This window comes from Pteropus vampyrus, unplaced genomic scaffold, assembly GCF_000151845.1.
Source record: "Pteropus vampyrus isolate Shadow unplaced genomic scaffold, Pvam_2.0 Scaffold262, whole genome shotgun sequence".
NCBI classification, from domain to species: Eukaryota; Metazoa; Chordata; class Mammalia; order Chiroptera; family Pteropodidae; genus Pteropus; species Pteropus vampyrus.
The window spans coordinates 1358576-1373930 of NW_011889043.1; the positions used below are offsets into that span (position 1 = coordinate 1358576).

General features: G+C 36.1%; 1 protein-coding gene across 1 annotated transcript in view; it reads right to left on the reverse strand.

The window, feature by feature from the left end:
* The window catches only part of IQGAP2 (IQ motif containing GTPase activating protein 2), a 266860-nt gene that overhangs the window by 4206 nt on the left and 247299 nt on the right, over window positions 1–15355 (reverse strand). The window contains exons 30-35 of the mRNA XM_023520410.1: window positions 14725–14936; window positions 7645–7732; window positions 5550–5762; window positions 3733–3893; window positions 2004–2141; window positions 855–963 (exon numbers count right to left, since the gene is read on the reverse strand). Coding sequence (XP_023376178.1) covers window positions 855–963; window positions 2004–2141; window positions 3733–3893; window positions 5550–5762; window positions 7645–7732; window positions 14725–14936 — 921 coding nt within the window. The remainder of the gene's footprint in view (window positions 1–854; window positions 964–2003; window positions 2142–3732; window positions 3894–5549; window positions 5763–7644; window positions 7733–14724; window positions 14937–15355) is intronic.

The window sequence follows — 15355 nt, forward strand, 5'->3', positions numbered from 1 at the left end:
ACTACAGGGCTGTCGGGGATGGGCTGAGCAGGCAGTAAAGCTGGAACTTAGATCACTCCCAGTGGCTCATCAAGATGATTCCTGAAGATACATGCAGAATACTTGGAAACCCTTTAACAAGTAGTTTGGGGCCTAGGTAAATAACTGTCACTTCCATTTAAAAACTCTTATATGAAAAAGAAGAAACTAGTTACTTCTGTGAATTGATCCTGTGCTAAGGATTAAGAAGTAGGATTGGGAGTGGATGAACTTAAACATTTGATTATACGCTCCCTTTTTTTAGGACACATAAACTGGATTTCTCAGTTTTTGTTCAAGTATCTTTGGCTTAGATATGGTTCTTATGAGAAAATAGTAATAATTCAGACTGCAAACACCATTTTTTTATTTATAGACCATCTGTTTTACACAATGTCTTTCATTCATATGGTCCCAAATATTTAACAAATAGATTTAAAAAACTGTTGTAAAAACAGTTCTAGAGAGGAGAAAGACACAATGAAATCAGGAAAGTTCCAATCCTAGGCATATATACTCTTAGAAAGAAATGCGAGTTCCTAATAAAGGAAACTTTCCAGCCTCTACTTAATAGCTCTGAATCTTTCATATTATTCTCTCTCAGCTTCAGAATGGAAAAACTAACTGCTATGCTTTTGCCATCTAAAAGCATTTTAAGTTCCAATAATTTGAAAAATCATAGCTTTTAAAAACTAATCTTGCTAATATTGGCAAATAAAGCTTATATTGGTCACCTTTGTTGAACTTCATTGTTGTCATGAAGAGTGTAAGCCAGGGGAGCCACAAATGACCCACACTATAAAACTTGCCCCCAGTTTGTAGAAATCCCAGCTTACCTGAATATTGAGCTGCACCTTTTCCATCTCAACACCCAGAAATTTTGATTTGACATCGAAGATGCCCACGTCTTCAGTAGATGTGATATCAAACAGAACATTTTTAAACCTAGTGAAGAAAGGAACACATGTGGAACTGCAAGTATATGCTTAAAGCTGAAACAAATTAATGAAATCCTAAGTTACTGTTCTTAGTGACTAGTCTACTGGGAAAAACTAAGGAAGTATTCCCAAACCTCCCATCCCTTCCCCAACTCTGCTCACTAAAACTAGGTTTGAAGGCTCTTGTTGAGATCTGTAGCTCATAGAGCACTGAAGTAGGTGCTTAATTAAAAAAAAAAAGAGTAAAATATGGCCCTTGCTCTTAAAGAGCATACAATATAGTTGGAAATATATGAGACTCACAGAATATGAGAATTACTGACTTACACCACTGACAGGCCAGTTGAGTATTTTAGACAAGTTTTATAGAAACTTCCACGATGAAGAAACATTTTTTCTGAGTTGGTGTAGTGAGGAGAACGTTTGCTAGCATAAATGAAATAGAAGCCAGGCCTTGAGGGAAGGCAGGAGTTAGAAAGGAGGAATGGGGTTGGCTTCTCCCAGACAAAGGACAAGGGAGTGATGGGGTACGGGGCTTATGGGGCCTTTAAAAATGAAGAACCCAGTGGCGCCTGGAGTGGGGCTCAAGCGCACACACTGACAGCACACTGCCGGAGGGGTTCTGACCCCAGCATTGGCATGCAGTCCGTGGCTTTAAAATTAGAAAGGCACTATTTTTCAATTGTAAATAAACTCATTGATTAAAAAATCGAAAGAAGGTCTTTATTCTCACTGTATGACTCAGTTCTTTTGGAGGGAACGGGGAGGCTGGCAAATCCAGATGTACTGGACAAGCCATGGGAAACATAACCACTCGATCAGCACTTTGTACAACCCACGACACTAGATGCTCAAGGCCTGATGGGAAGAAGATTAGAGATGACAATACATGTCTTTTCCCCCTGTCATCTGTAATCAGGAGAAAGCCTTGATAGACCAAATGAAGCTCTCTTCAAAGGCCACAAGAAACCAAAGAAATGTGAGTCAGATTTTATGGGGGCGATTAGAGGGTGTTTGAGTTCTGTGCAGATTCCAGGTCACACTCACTGGTTTGTCTGCAGATCGTCTATTCCCAGCAGGACACCCTTCTCATGCAGCTTTGCTGCCGAGTACTTCACTGGCTTCGCTCTCCTCGTCCCCTTGGGTTCTCCTTTTCCATCTAGTTTAATTGATCTCCGAGAATTCCTAGTAAAATAAGAAGAAATTGTCTGTCGTCATGATGGCAAATCGGATGTTTCTGGTAGTGCAATAACCAGGTCTGGGTTGCATCTCACTGTTGAGGCCTGGCCGCCATGGCATTGGACGTGCAACTTTCTATCTTGTGGCAGTAGATGACAATTTTCCCCATGCAGTAAAACCTCACTATGAACTGCTTAAGGGAACACTATTTTCAAAGTGACTAAAGTGTGAATTACAGATTTTTTTTCATAAAACTAGTACTCTATTTTCTCAGGCATATTGAACTAAGTGGCTATATTAAGTCATTTTGCAAGCCAGCTTTAGAGCAATAACATGAGCTGCACACTGCTAAGTAAAGGTATCACTAGGACTGCTTTAATTTATTTAACAAATACAATGTAGCTAGCAATGTTCCAAGTGCTTTATAAATATTGCCTCACATTTACAAAATTAACATTTCCATAGTGCTTTGAAATAAGTAAAATTCCTTTCTTATATGTTATTTCATTTGGCTCTCATACAGTACTTGTGAGTCTGGTACTCTTAATCTCACCTTGAAGATGAGAATAGAGAAGATTCCAGAGAAGTTCACTGGACTGGTTCAAGATCACACAATGTGAGAGAGAATCAGAACCCAAATCCAGCTCACCTGACTGCAAGGACTGTAAGATGCCTTCAAGTAGTTGCAGTAAATATGTAAAGAAAACCCTTAACAACTTTATTTCTAGAGAATATCAGCTTGACCAACGTTTTCCTCCCAGGAATAGAGTACAAGTAATTTACAGGCCACAAGCAAATGAACTGAAATTCAGAATGAGTGTGGTTCAAACAAATGGGGCTTAAATTTGGTTATTTCTCTTCAACAAATCTTCTGAGATTAATGCAATTGATTTTTCCATACAGCATCATTTCCTACTGTCAATTTGACTACAATGATTACAAAAAAATATATTACATATTTAAATGGATAATTAAAACTTTATTAGTATTGACCCTAGTCTAGTGATAAGAATAATTATGAGCAAATCATACTCATTAACAGTGGTTTTATCATATATTAAAAATCTATAATATGTATGCTAATGGATAACAGAGAACTGCCAAATTTTGTCCTTTGTGTCGATAATGATTTTTTAAAAGCACTAAGCAATTTAAAGTCATTAAACTGCACTGTGCAGTTAGCAAACATCTGGAATTATCAGACGTTATCAAGAACATAAAATACTCTTTATTGTAAACATTCCAAAAACAAGAGTAATTTGTCTTTAATAGTGCTTAAAAGACACCTTTCACTGAAAAAGACAAATCAAAGTTCTTCCTCAAGTGTTAAAGCTACTTGCTTAAAATACAACAGAGTAAGCTACTTTAATTTCAAGTGTGAAATTATGCTGATGGGGAATTAAAAAGTTTCTAAATTCACACCTGACTTCTTAGGTCACAGTGGTAAATCCTAAAACTGAGATTCTAGTTTTTGGCTATAAAATAAAGTAAAAAGTTTGCTTCTAAATCTTATCCAACAGCCCAGGAATGTAAAAGAATTGACACTCCATATAAATCATGACATTACAAATGAATTGAATATGTGATTTTAACTTACTTTATTTTTAAGTTGTCTAAACAAGTCTTTATGTAGGTGTCATAATAATTAATTTGCTCTTCATAGAATGCTGCCTTCTCATTAAGTGCTTTCAAGGTCTGCTGAAGTTTTGCCAACTCAGCTTTTCGAAGCTTACGATAGACTCTTTGATTTCGAATATCCTAAAACGACAAGTAAAGGCTATGATATGAGATTTAAGCAGAAGTTTGTTTTACAATCTTGCCGATTTGGGACAAGACGACCATCGAGTATTAAAGCGCTATCTGTGACTGTTAACTTGTAGTTTATCTCAGTTACCTTATTTTAATCTCTCTCACCCACCCTTTTTCACTTTGTAACTGGCAAGTGTCTATATTTTGCTTCAAGAGAGTTGCTAAGGTTTATTTTTTTCTTGATAGAAAAGCAAAAAAGCAATTTTAGAATAACCGTACAATTAATTTAAGAAAAAATAGTGTTTTAAAAAGGGCACAAGGAAGACCTGAGGAGACGAGAAATTTCTTCAGCATACTGTGAACATTCTACTTTGAAGAATACGTTGAGGTTTACATTTAATCATTGCATTCATTTTAGAAAAAAGTAAAAATCAATACATTTTTAAATCTGGAAATTCTCAAGGTTTGCAAAAACAACAAATGGGCTCTCAAGACTGACTGAAAACAATGAACATTGATAACTATATAACTAATACTTGGATTTAAATAGAGTTCCTAGAACATAAAGTTATTAAAGCTGCTTACAGCTTACAAAACTATGCTACATTTAAAACTTACAGATATTTATTTTTGTAATTCTAGTTGGTAAATTATGAAAATGTTTCATTTAAGAAAATGGTGCCTGTTTAATATTATTTTTCCATTGTGGACAAAATAACATTCCCCATGGAATTCAAATACAGACAGACAAACATACTCTTGTTAAGTAAAAATTCACTAAATAGAATCTTTTGGTGAATGCCTTCCTGATAGCTTTTTTCTTTTTTAAGTCAAAAGCATCGACTTCTCCAGTACATAGTGCCAAAGAGAAATATTTTCCACCCCAGAGCTATAGAAAGAAATGTGTCACTCAGGCTAGGAGGAATAAGCCTAATGCCAGACCTGACCATGACTTTCCATAGACGCATGAAGCTGAGTGCGTTTCCCTCGCAGAAGGTAAAAAATTAAAATTTTTTTCTGATCACTTAACTGCCCTTAACCTCCAGGTTGATTTTAATTGGTGTGTTTGGATAAAAAAAATGAAACGTCCTTTGAACCCAAATATCCTTTGAAACCAAATTTCCTTATCCTTGGCAAACAGATCTCAGCCAGTTCCTGTGATGTTTCCTTGCACTAATTTGAGATCCTTTTCTCAGGAAGTTTCTCATCTGTAAAAATATGGGACGAGAAAACAGAAACTAACCTTTAAGTCAGAATAGCATTTAGGCTAAACTACTTAGAGGCAAATTCTCAGTGACATAGAGTACCATCTCAGTGTCAGGTCCTAAGGACAAATGGGCAAAGCCCTAACGGTTAACTTAAGAAAGAACTCTCCTGCAAGTGTCATTTTTAAAACCAGTAGGTATTGCTTAAAGGTATAGACAAAACCTATTACATTTCCTGATCATTTATTTCTAGTGTGTGTCAACTTTCCTAATGATTTGGGGGAGTTGTGATCATTCTCTAGTAAAAGTCATCAATTGCTTTGAAAACTTAAAAAATCGGTCATAATGACCATTGTTTATACAACCACGAATTCCTCTTGTCACCTCACTGATTGCCCAGCATGTGACCAATGATTAGCAAATGTCTGCTAAGTGAAGAAAGAATACTATTTCCAAAAACCTTGGCAATCTCATTGAGAATGTCTTGGTATTTATTTTTGGATGACACGAGTCCCATCTGTTCCAATGTCCGAAGATTCCTCTGGATTTTCCTCTTCTTCTGCTCAAGGGGAAGCTGTGCATCTTCAACCATAGACTGGCTATGCTTCATTTCTTCTGGAGTCTTGGAATCTTTAATTGCACGGCTCACCATATCTGTGGCATGATCTGTTTCCTGAAAAGGGAATATCAAGATGTTGCTTTTTCCCTGATCCCCTATCTCACAGCTTTAGAACCTGCACAAGGCGAGTTAATGTCAAAATGAAAGAAGTCCTCAATCCAAAGTCCAAAGACCAGAATGCATTCTTCATGGGTTTTGAAATAGGCCTTTGAGAAGGAATTACTTCATATTTTTGAGAAACATAGCAGTAGTGGCAGGCCTAATTTGAACAAAATTCTAATAGCGACTTAACAGCTAAGGTAAGAAATCACCTTAGTAATGGACATAGTATAATGGATAACTGATATTTTGTAATTCCCTGGATGAAAGGATTTCAATTCCTGGATAGTCTCATTGAGGAAACGAAAACTAGATTATCCATTAAAACCTGGCCTTCAGAACCCACTGAACTTTTACATATCAGCTATATTTATAGAGATTCATAAGCCAAGAAGGCAGTCAGAGACCTTTGTTGTGATAAGGGAACCATTTTCAAACTACCATCTTTAAAACACCTGGAGTTTCTTTGAACCAAAGAGAATAAGAGTATCCTAGCATACAAGAAGTTCCCAAATAAATGATGAGTAAATCAATGAATAAATTTGGATAATTTGTTTAAAAAAAAAACCAATAATAAAAAGAGACTGGTGATATTTCTATTTCACTATGCTACACAATTGATGGACAAATAGATGACGTCTAAGGCTAGAAACGTTATCAGACACATGTTGGACAGGTCAACATTATAGACACAGGAACAGTTTACTGGGTTAGCAGTAAAGAACAACAGTAGCAGCAGTAACCAACGTTACTGAGCACTTCATATGTGCCAGACATTATTCTGCCCTCTTAACATATTTTAGCTCCTTTATTCCTGTCCATAAATTGAATATTATTATTATTCTCATTTACAGTTGAGAAAACTGAGGCATAGAAATATTTCTAAGTGCCCATCGTTACCCAACTGGGATATTCAGAGCTATGCTTAATCTCAGAAGTCTATGTTCTTAGAGATTACGCTACATTTGGGGAAAAAGGAAATACCAATAAGAACTAAAATTCTCATACAAAATTAGTAGGATATTCCACCCATATTGTTTTTAAAAAAATGTTCATATATCAACAAACAACCTGGTTTTATTTTATATTTTTTAAATTAAAAACTGTGACAGAATTATTTCTTGGCAATCAATTAAATTAAGAATGATTCAGGAATATTATGTGTAGCTCTGCTCAGAAGTAACTAATTAGATAATTTTGTTAATTTTTGTTTAGGAAGTGGCAATTATTGATAATAAAGCAATAACAATGAAATTAATTCAGAACTAAACAATGCTGTATTTAAAAGATGTTGATAAAAAATTTAATAATAAAACTTTGTTATGAAACTTTACTTACACCACAATAATGGTGCTCTGACCCAACAGACTCAAGACATTCGCTTCTGAAGTATTTAGAAAACAGTTTTAATGTGAGACACTTCTTTGTTTCTTCAATTTAGGAAATATATAAAATATGAAAGGTATTTTTCTACATCCTGTAGACCAGACCTACCTCTTAACAGACTTATCTGCCCATCCACTGACTGATAAAGTTTATGCTGAACATTCAGAGGCTTTGAAAGACCCAGAACTATCTTCCTAGTATAGGACAAAGTTATATTCAGCATAAATTTGGTTTTCTATTTAATTTCCATTGATACACTCTATGGATTTTATAAATAGTTGAACTCTTTGCCCAGAGTAATAGATAAAATTCCTTACTTCCAAACCATGTCAGATATAGTTTCTCTGAGATAACAGTAAACATTTGGCATGAAGATTAATAAAGATTATTATATATGTTAATATATAATAATATATCTGTAGAACTTATTTTACATTCAAAGATGAATTACCTGTTGTGTAGTGGCTGGTGTCTCTAAGATTTCTGTCAATGTGCTCCCTGGCTGGTTCCGGATTACATCGATTATCAGCTTTTTAGTCCTTACAAAACAGAGAAAGAAGAGAAAGACTTTCAGACAGTAGTACTGATGTATGAAAATCCGCTTCTCCTGAGTGAGTGCACAAACACATACAAAAATGAAGCTTCAAAGATAATCCCTTGAAATAAAACAATCTTGCAGAAATTCACCACATCTGCACTAAGGCTCCCAAAAGTTTGTGAATGCTTGATAATTAAAGTCTGGGTCTTATATGCATGATGTAGTAGGATTATACTGTCAGTAGAGACACAGGTACAGCATGGCATAAGGTTCCTTTTCTAAATGCCTTTTCTTCTTTTTAGACTGAGACTACTTTTTGATGAGCAGGAGGGACAAGTGCTGATTTGGCCCGCTGCTCTAGAGGGTGCAAGAATGATATTTAATATCCCCCTTTCCTGACTTTAATAACTTTAAACTTCTGAGCCTGTTTAATACATCATAAGACTTAGGAAACAGACTGATAGCCTTCTTGCTCTGAGAAACAGTTAGAAGGCCAGCATGAGCAGAAGTCCAGTGTGGGCTGTGGAGGCTTTGGCTGTTGGCTGACACAGCAACGAGGAGGATGAGTGTTTAAGAACCTCAGATCTGGTGGAGAAACTAATACATTGGCTCGGGTTCTTGTCTTCAGGTGGTAGAGAACAGAAGAGCTGCTCTGTAGAAAGTTAGGAGCTGGAAAACTCCTCTGAAAGTGCTAAAACCATGTATTTTTCCATACGTGTTCTTTATGGTAATCAGCCACCTCTTCCTAAAGGCAAACGGTCAAGTTTGCTCACTTTTACGTAATATGGGGACAGTATTACTGGATATAGCTTTCCTTCCAAAAAAAGGAAACAAACAGAAGTTGCCTTAAGTTCTAAACATCTCTTTCATTGTCTTAAGTTTCATTTTTATTGCAGTTCTGTTGTTGCATTTAACCTCTGTTCTTTCAAAGGCATTACACGGTATCATTGGATGATGAATTTCTTCCTCAACTGCAACAAGAAATGTTCACACAGCATGAAAATTGGAAAATGCAAACAAAACATTATTAAGTTTGGAAGCATGGGGCAAATGCTCCCAAATGACAGAGTAAACCCTTAGTTAATTCAAAAAATGTTATTTTTTAAAAAAGAATAAAATCCGATAAACCATCTGTAAATATTATTTTTCTTACTTCTTACTTATTGCAAGTCTGTATGAAAAGAATGATCACAACCATTTCCTATGACCCATGACCCTTCACTGCTGGGGATTTATGGACTGTCTGCAAGTGCACAGATAAACACTCTGCCAAGAGTCAAAGGTGGGCACCCAGCTAATTATAGCCACGTGGGACATGGCACTGTTCCTAAGGCCGCTTAGAGAGCCAAGTGTCATTCCTTCCACATGTAACCTCTTCCCCCAATCATCATTATAAATATATTAAACAGGAACATTGAGTTAAAAATAAAAGCTTTGGATGATTTAAAAAATGTAAACACAGTGACTGTCTCTTATTTGAAATAATATTCTAGGAACTACTTATGATATACGCTTCCAAGAAACTCCTAGCTCATCTCTCTTTAGAGAAGCTATCTGATGACTAAAATGACTGGGGTTACTAAAATGTGCCCTGACAGAGACAAAGGAGGTTTATTTGCCCAAGAATTGCTAGAGAATAAACTGCCCATACAGACTCTTTCCTTGGAATTTTGCTTTATGTCAGGCCTGTGGAATCCACTGCCAAAGTTCTACCCCAGACATCCCATGTATAAGTCACATCCAGTTTCATGACAGGGAAGTCACCACCTCCCCTGCAGTGTGCCCAGTGGTTAAGAACATTGGGATCAGACAGAGCTGAGGTCGAATTGGGGCTGCTGTTGCTTACTAGTTGTGCAGATTTGTACAAATTAAAGAATCCCTATAGGTTCCCCCCTGCCCCCATTTACATAATGGGAATCTCTCTGAGGACTGATGCAAGGACTGAATGAAAAGATGTATGCAAAGCCTTTTGCTAGAGTCTGACATGTGGTAAGCACTCACACGGTCACTAAAGCTGTGCTGCCCAAAATGGCAGCCGCTGGCCACAGGTGGCATTTGAGCACTTGAACCGTGGCTAGTCCAAACTGAGATGTGCTGTAAGCATGAAATACACACCGGAGTTTGAAGGCTTAGTATGAAAAAATGTACAATTGTCTCATTAACAGTTTTTTACACTAATTACATATTGAAATAACATTATGGCTATATTGAGTTAAATAAAATATAATTAATTTCACTTGTTTTATAAAAGTATGGCTTCTGGAAAGTTTAAAATTACTCGTGTGGCTCATATCCAATTTCTTTTGGCAAGTGCAGCATTGGAACATTCCATTCTTAAAAGGGAAGCTCACTCTGAGAGGCCTGCCCTCCGGTGATGTCCACTCGCTGGACCAAATTGTCATAGGACTTCAGCACTAGGGGGGGCCCTTTGGGAAACAGTCTAACCTCTGATTTTACAAATGAGGCAACTAAGATCTAAGAGGTTCAATGGTTACACAAAGATCACTCTCTATTTTCTAGAGTTGCAGAAAACAAGTTGGATTCCCTTTCCACATCATCAGCCCTCATAAACCTGCCGAGAGATGCCAGAACCATGACTTCATCCTCTCTTCTACTACCTTTCTTTCTTCCAAGTGAAACCCCTCATTTCCCTAAGCCTCTTCACAATTAGATTTAAAGAGAGTTCATAGTCCTGCTCACATTTCAGTTTGCCAATGACCTGAAGACATGTCCCCTTCCCCTAGCCCAATGCAAACACAATATTCTAGATATGGTCTGACCAGTATAAATCAACTGGTTAGAATATTGATCCCATGACTGTTCAAACAATATGTAAGACAGGCTGATAAAACCAAGGACTCTGTGCCCTATCTGAATGTTGATGTATCCAACTCTGAGGAAGAATTAAGAAAAAAAAAATACATCAGTTTATTCATCATAGCTGTGCTCGAATCCCACTGTCGGTAAATGAGACCACATGGTGTTTGTCAACTGGTGTGGCTCCTTAGGTTTGACTACTCATGTGGCACCTGTTATTATACTTGAACCAGTAGCATTCCTGAACCTCCTCCTCTGTCATTGTCTTACAAGCTTGAAAGAAATTTAGTGTTTGTGGCAATTAAGGGATATTTCCAATTGTTTAAAATTCTAATAACATGATTATATATTTTTATCACCCTACCTCAAACAACACATTAGTCATTTAGTACTCATGTCAGTTTGGACCAAAGGCAAGGAAATCTCTCAATTGGGATGATGGATGCCTAAACTGAATCATGTGATAGAAAAAAAATTCTTAAGAGATGACAACTTAAGCACTTTGGCAGCTAAGTATGATTAAAAACCACAAATATTGCCTTTTATTTAAACACACATATTTTTGTAGAAAAACAAGCTTAATAAAAGCCATAAGGCTCACATATTTTACACTGAATCATAAGTTATAATGAGATTTACAACTGTGTAATTCTAATTTATAAGATGTTAATGCATGGCTTCATTTGCTCGTCATAGCCTTTCTTTCTCCCTCTCTCTCTCCCCACTTCTCTATTTGATTGGATAAGAAAATTGATGGTTAGGTGACTTGCTCTGAGTCCTATGGCTAATTAGTGAAAGTAAAGGTCTCCGCCAATAGTAGGATTTTGAAGTGTGCTCAAAGGAAGGCCTTCTAGAAGCCAGAAGTCTATGAAAGCAGTGAATTATCAGATAATGAACCAATAGCCTTTTTTGTATCAATGGAAAAGTTGATCCTACAATTTACATGGAATTGCAAGGCACCTCAAATAGCCAAAAAAATCTAGGGGGAAAAAAAAGTTGGAGGACTCACACTTCCCACTTCAAAATTTACTTGAAAACCACAGTGATCATCACAATGTGGTACTAGTATAAGGAGAGATATCTAGACCAATGAAATAGAATAGAGAGTCTAGAAAGCCATACTTGTATGGTCAATTAGCTTTCTACAAGGGTGCCTATACCATTCAATGGAGAAAAGACAGTCTCTTTAAGAAATGATGGTGGGTTAACTCAGTATCCATATACAAAAGAGGATGAAATTGGACCCTTACCATACACCATACATAAAAATTAGCTCAAAAGGGATCATAGACCTAAATGTAAAAGCTAAAATTATAGAACTCTTAGAAGAAGACATAGGAGTAAATCTTCATGACGTTTATTGGCAACGAATTCTTATGACACCAAAAGCATAAACAACAACAAAAAAATATGTAAACTGGACTTCATTAGGTTAAAAAACTTTTGTGCAGAAAAGGATATTGCCAAGAGCATAAAAAGACAACCAATAGAATGGGGGTAAAGATTATCTGATAGGGGTTTACTATCCAGAATATATAAAGAACTCTTACAACACTGCAACAAAAGACAAGCAATCCAATTAAAAAAAATAGGCCAACGACTGGAATAGATATTTCTATAAGGAAGATATACAATGGCTGACAGGCACATAGAAAGATGTTTAACATTATTAATCATTAGGGAAATACAAATCAAAACCACAAAGAGATATTATGCTTTATACCCACTAGGATATTGGTGAATATGTGGAAAAATCGAAACTCTCATACCTCGTGGGAGAATATAAAATGGCTCAGCCACTGTGGAAAAAAGTTTGGCAGTTCCTCAAAAAAGCTAAACATAGAATTATCATAAGACCTAGCAATTTCACTCCTAGGTATATACCCAAAAGAACTGGAAACAGGTGGTCAAATAAAAACTTCCACACAAATGTTCATAGCAGTTACTATTCACAATAGCCAAAATATGGAAACAACCCAAATATCCATAATAAATGTGGTGTATCCATATAACGGAATATTATTCAACCAAATATATTATGCCGAGTAAAATAAGCCAGACACAAAAGGCCACATATTGTATATAAAATTCCATTTATATAAAATTTTCAGAATGGGCATATTCAGAGACAGAAAGCAGATTAGTGGCTACCAAAGACTGGGGAGCAGGGCCTGGAAAGATGCCCCAAAGGTCCCGGGGAGTGACTGCTTAATGAATATGGGGTTTACTTTTGGGATGATGAACATGTTCTTGAACTAGATACTAGTGATGGTTGCACAACATTCTGAATACACGAAATGCCACTGAATTGTACACTTTAAAAGGTTAAAAATGATAAATTTTAAGTTATGCGTATTTTACCATAATAAAAAAATAAAAACAAAACCACCGACTGGCTCTACTTAGTCCAGAGATTAAAGGGGTGACTATTTGTTTCCAAGGTACTGTGGGAAGTTGGGAGAGAGCCACGTGAGGGCTAGGGCAGGTAGGACAAAGCCCAGGTTTCTCTGGCTAAGACATCACTGGCCAATGTGCCTGCCTTTCATGGCTTGGCTTTTAAAATGTGAATTCCAAAAATTCTCAGAACCATGGAGACTTACATTCAGAAATAAGCATAAACATACACGCTATTCAGATCTGATATTTTAGACTACTCAAGTTGCGATTTCCATTCATTAACGCAGACATTTGAGTTGACCACATTTAGAAAATGATGTTCAAATAATAGAAATGAAAACATTTCTTCACATTATTTCCAAGGGCAAAGCTTATGAGATCATAGGATACTTGCATAGAGGAACCACACAATCTGTATTTCCAGTTACCTTTATAATTGGCACTTGCTCAGAGGAACCCAGGCAATAGACTGCACAGTTTTCTTTCTTTGCTCTGTTGCCCTGCCCTGTGTTCTCACTCCACAATTTCAATCTGACTTGGTAATCAGTAGTCTAAAAGAAGTGCCCTCAATTTATGAGGCCAAGGTTGTGTACAAGTCCTGTACATTTTCTTCTGTCCTGCAGTGGAGCTGTGCTCTCAACCATCAGACTGTCAATGTGCTGTTACTGGCTTGCTCATCTCCCTAGCATCAAGCCCCATGCCGTGGACACAAAGTAGGTACTCAGATATTTGCTACTTGAACAAATGGAGCCTTAGATGATCTGAGGACAAAAATAAACAAGCCTAATGGAAACACCACATATCATAACACAGCATACCAAGTAAGCTTTTTTTGGCCATTTTCATGGGTGACTGAATATCTGGAAAAAAATCAACTGGAAATGAGTACTGTCTGGAGCATGTCAGTGGCAGAACTGAAAGCTCTTGTCACAAATGAAAATAATCTCAGAACTCAAGACATGTAGCTTGGAAGCGATCTGTGAAGTATTATTTATATACACACTTAATCCCTCTTATCTCTATTTCCCACTTCCATTCTCCATCTCATCCCAATACACAACTGCTCTAATGTGCTAACATGTATCCTTTTGTTTATGTAAGTTCTTAAAAACTGTGTTGTTCGGTGAGCAAGTGTTTTTAGTTTATGGTGTTTTAATTTATGGTATTATCACGGATCTCATTCTTTCTTACTCTATGTGTAAAAAATTGGTGTAGAATATCCAAGATGCCTTGATGGAAACAATACCCTATTAACAAAAACGTGAATGTTTCATTTGAAATCTTTGGCGACAGGAAGTAGGGTCTAAATAAAGTCAAAGCTGGTAAACATATCCAGGCTTAGTTTAATAGGAAGGAAGGCTAATAAATCAGATAATAGCATTGTGCATGCGCCTTTACATTACCATTTTATATCACAAATTAAATTTGATTCGAGGTATTTCCTCACTAGTCTTTTGACCACTCTGAAACAGATATTTCTCTTGAGTTATCTACGGACTTTCACAGGCTGAGTTAATCATTTCTTAAAGGAAAGGAATCACATGACAACATGGAAAACAAAAAAAGAAGACAAGCTTTAAAAACTATTGTAATATTTAGTTTCCCCTTAAATTATAAAGTCTATTATCCTTTGTTTGGTTAGATGTTTGATGCATAAACATAATGTATTTCCATATTTAGACACTCTAACATGAATTATTTGGGGATTTAGTCTTATTTGAATTTGTCCAATTTAAGACGATTAATTGGAGACATGTGCCCTGTAAGTCCCAAACTTACTTTATCATGAGGCTTTGGCTGTCTATAGTTTCACCATCTCCTAGGTCGTACTTGCTTGTCAGGGAAAGGGAAATCTCAGTCTTTGAGAGCTGACTTAGTGTATTTGCCTTGTTAGGGTCATTGGGATCAATGGCTCCTTCTCCTGTGAAACAAACATTGTTACACAGTATAAATATATATATATGCCTTACTGTTAAAATGTACAGCTGAAACTTATTCGATTTTGTTAACCAATGTCACAATAAAAATAAAATAAAAAAAAAAAGTCTCAGTAGTTGGACGGGAGATCATGGTCTTCATAAAAAAAAAAACAACACATTCCAACATACTTAAAGTGGCTCTTAGAATCCTTGATTTAAACATTAAAATAACGAGACATAGATATTCAAAATAAGAAAAAATTACTAAAAAAAAGAACTATTGAAATCCTTAGAGAACAGAGCAAGACATTTAGCTCTTTTCTTTGTAACAGAGGTTGACAAATCCTTTTTTGATATATTTACAACTTACCTTCAAGAATATCAAATTGTTTTTATAATCTAGGATACTACAAATTACAGAATCTTAAATGTAGGAAGTAGCTAGTGTACTTATTATCTTTTAAATAAACTTAGGTATCAAATTCCAAAAA